General features: G+C 43.3%; 1 protein-coding gene across 1 annotated transcript; it reads right to left on the reverse strand.

Annotated features, from left to right (window-relative positions):
* Positions 1-513: 513 nt before the first annotated feature.
* Positions 514-1,027, reverse strand: LOC118508334 (cysteine-rich venom protein 6-like). Its single transcript, XM_036048002.1, has 2 exons — positions 909-1,027; positions 514-838 (listed from the first exon to the last, which is right to left on the reverse strand). Exons 1-2 carry the CDS (start codon positions 988-990, stop codon positions 627-629), a joined length of 294 nt encoding a protein of 97 aa, XP_035903895.1. The 5' UTR covers positions 991-1,027; the 3' UTR covers positions 514-626.
* Between the last annotated feature and the right edge of the window lie 618 nt (positions 1,028-1,645).

Here is a 1,645-nt window from a genome sequence, read left to right on the forward strand (position 1 = left end):
ATACTATTTCCAGTCACTGTACCTCCAGCGTAACGGAGGAACTTTGGCAAACCTTGCAAATTATTGTCATTATCTAACTAATTTTAGGTCAAAAGATACCGTAGATTTCAGGAAGATCACTTGGTAGCCGAAATTCTATGAACAAGCAGTACTCTTGGTAGATAATGCTTCCATGGAAGATAAAGTCCCTTGGATGACGAAGTCTTAGAGCATGATCGGAGAGATTCCTTAGAAAAAGAGATCTCTTGGTAGACAAAATTGCTTAGTCGACTAGAGACAAGAAAAGCCAACTTTCTGCAAATAAATTTTACTCAATTTTAGAGTGTACAGATATGCGTGTGATGCACTGTACGTAGCACAGAAAAACGCTATTTGCCTCATGAAATCTAAAAATAAATAAATATGAAACATTGTTGAGCTTTATTGGTTTCCCAGATACCAAAGCTGCAAAGAATTTGTGATCAAATTTCAAAAGGGTCCACATTTAATTACCCTCCATAACCAATAAAATTCTTTCACGATACCCAATTTCACATATTTTTATTACGTTGATGCGAAAGAATCTGTGATGAAAAATTCCACAAAAAAGGTAATTGTTTGGCAATAAAACCGAAAGGGTAGCGCCACTACTTTTTGCTCGGCGGTTGCGTTGGGATAGTTCGGGGACACTTATTCAACCGAATGCATGGACCATCGGGTGCGTACTTCCGCACGAAGCCCTTCTTGCAGTAGCAACCGCGATAGCACACGTCCGGGCATGTGGTTTCATCCTCGAGGGCACATGTTCGCTGGACGCACGATCCACAGCATAGGTATCGCTCGTTCCTTGGACAGACTTCTACAATGCGCATACACAGAACAACACCAAATTAATATCATAAAACTTCCACCAAATCACCGCTGATTACCTGGGACACATCCTGTTTGTTGAGCGTAGACTGACGCGAATCCAGCGATCGCTATAAAACACACAAGAAGTGATAGCTGCATTGTTACAAAATGGTACTTTTTTGTCACCGAATGACCTCGAAGTGATAAGATTTTCCCATGAGCTTATATGTTTTGTTTGGTGGTTTGAAAGACGAACGTCTGTCATGTACGAACTAAGTTACTTCACCTGTGTAAATGCAAACAGATCGTTCAGTCTGTAGTATTTCTTTCCTGTTTTGTTTGTTACACGATGCTCACACATACACACAGACACACGGTTTCCAAAAAAGGAAGCATCTCGGTTTTGGTTGAATAACTCAAAACAAGCGTAAAACCGCATTGAAATCGAGCCTCATTAATATTATAGCAAATGTTTAATCATATGCGCCTAGTAGGTATGCAATTCAATGTTTGAAATCGTACAATGACATTTCTGTGCCACGGTACACACCTTCACCCAGGCTGCATCGGATCTCTCTCTCAGGTCTGACTCCGGGTCTGTGCTTATGCCGAACGGGTCGCTGGCAAGCACCTTCCTGGTGGGGCATGAGTCCGGCATCCCGGCATCACGTGCCCTAATCAGCGGAACCTTCCGGCTAAGGCAACCGTCAGGATGTCCGCTTCGCCAAACAGCGCAGCTAGCTCGTGCTTCATTCTCCTTCTCCACACGCACTGCCCGCACACACGGCCGAAGCTATCCACCGCTTGATGATGC

This window comes from Anopheles stephensi, chromosome 2 (assembly GCF_013141755.1).
Source record: "Anopheles stephensi strain Indian chromosome 2, UCI_ANSTEP_V1.0, whole genome shotgun sequence".
Taxonomy (NCBI): Eukaryota; Metazoa; Arthropoda; class Insecta; order Diptera; family Culicidae; genus Anopheles; species Anopheles stephensi.

Coding starts and splice junctions, on each gene's coding strand:
- LOC118508334 (XM_036048002.1), bottom strand. CDS start 990: ATGCAGCTATCACTTCTTGTGTGTTTTATAGCGATCGCTGGATTCGCG. Junction 839..908: donor ACAAACAGGATGTGTCCCAG/GTAATCAGCGGT, acceptor TGCGCATTGTAG/AAGTCTGTCCAAGGAACGAG.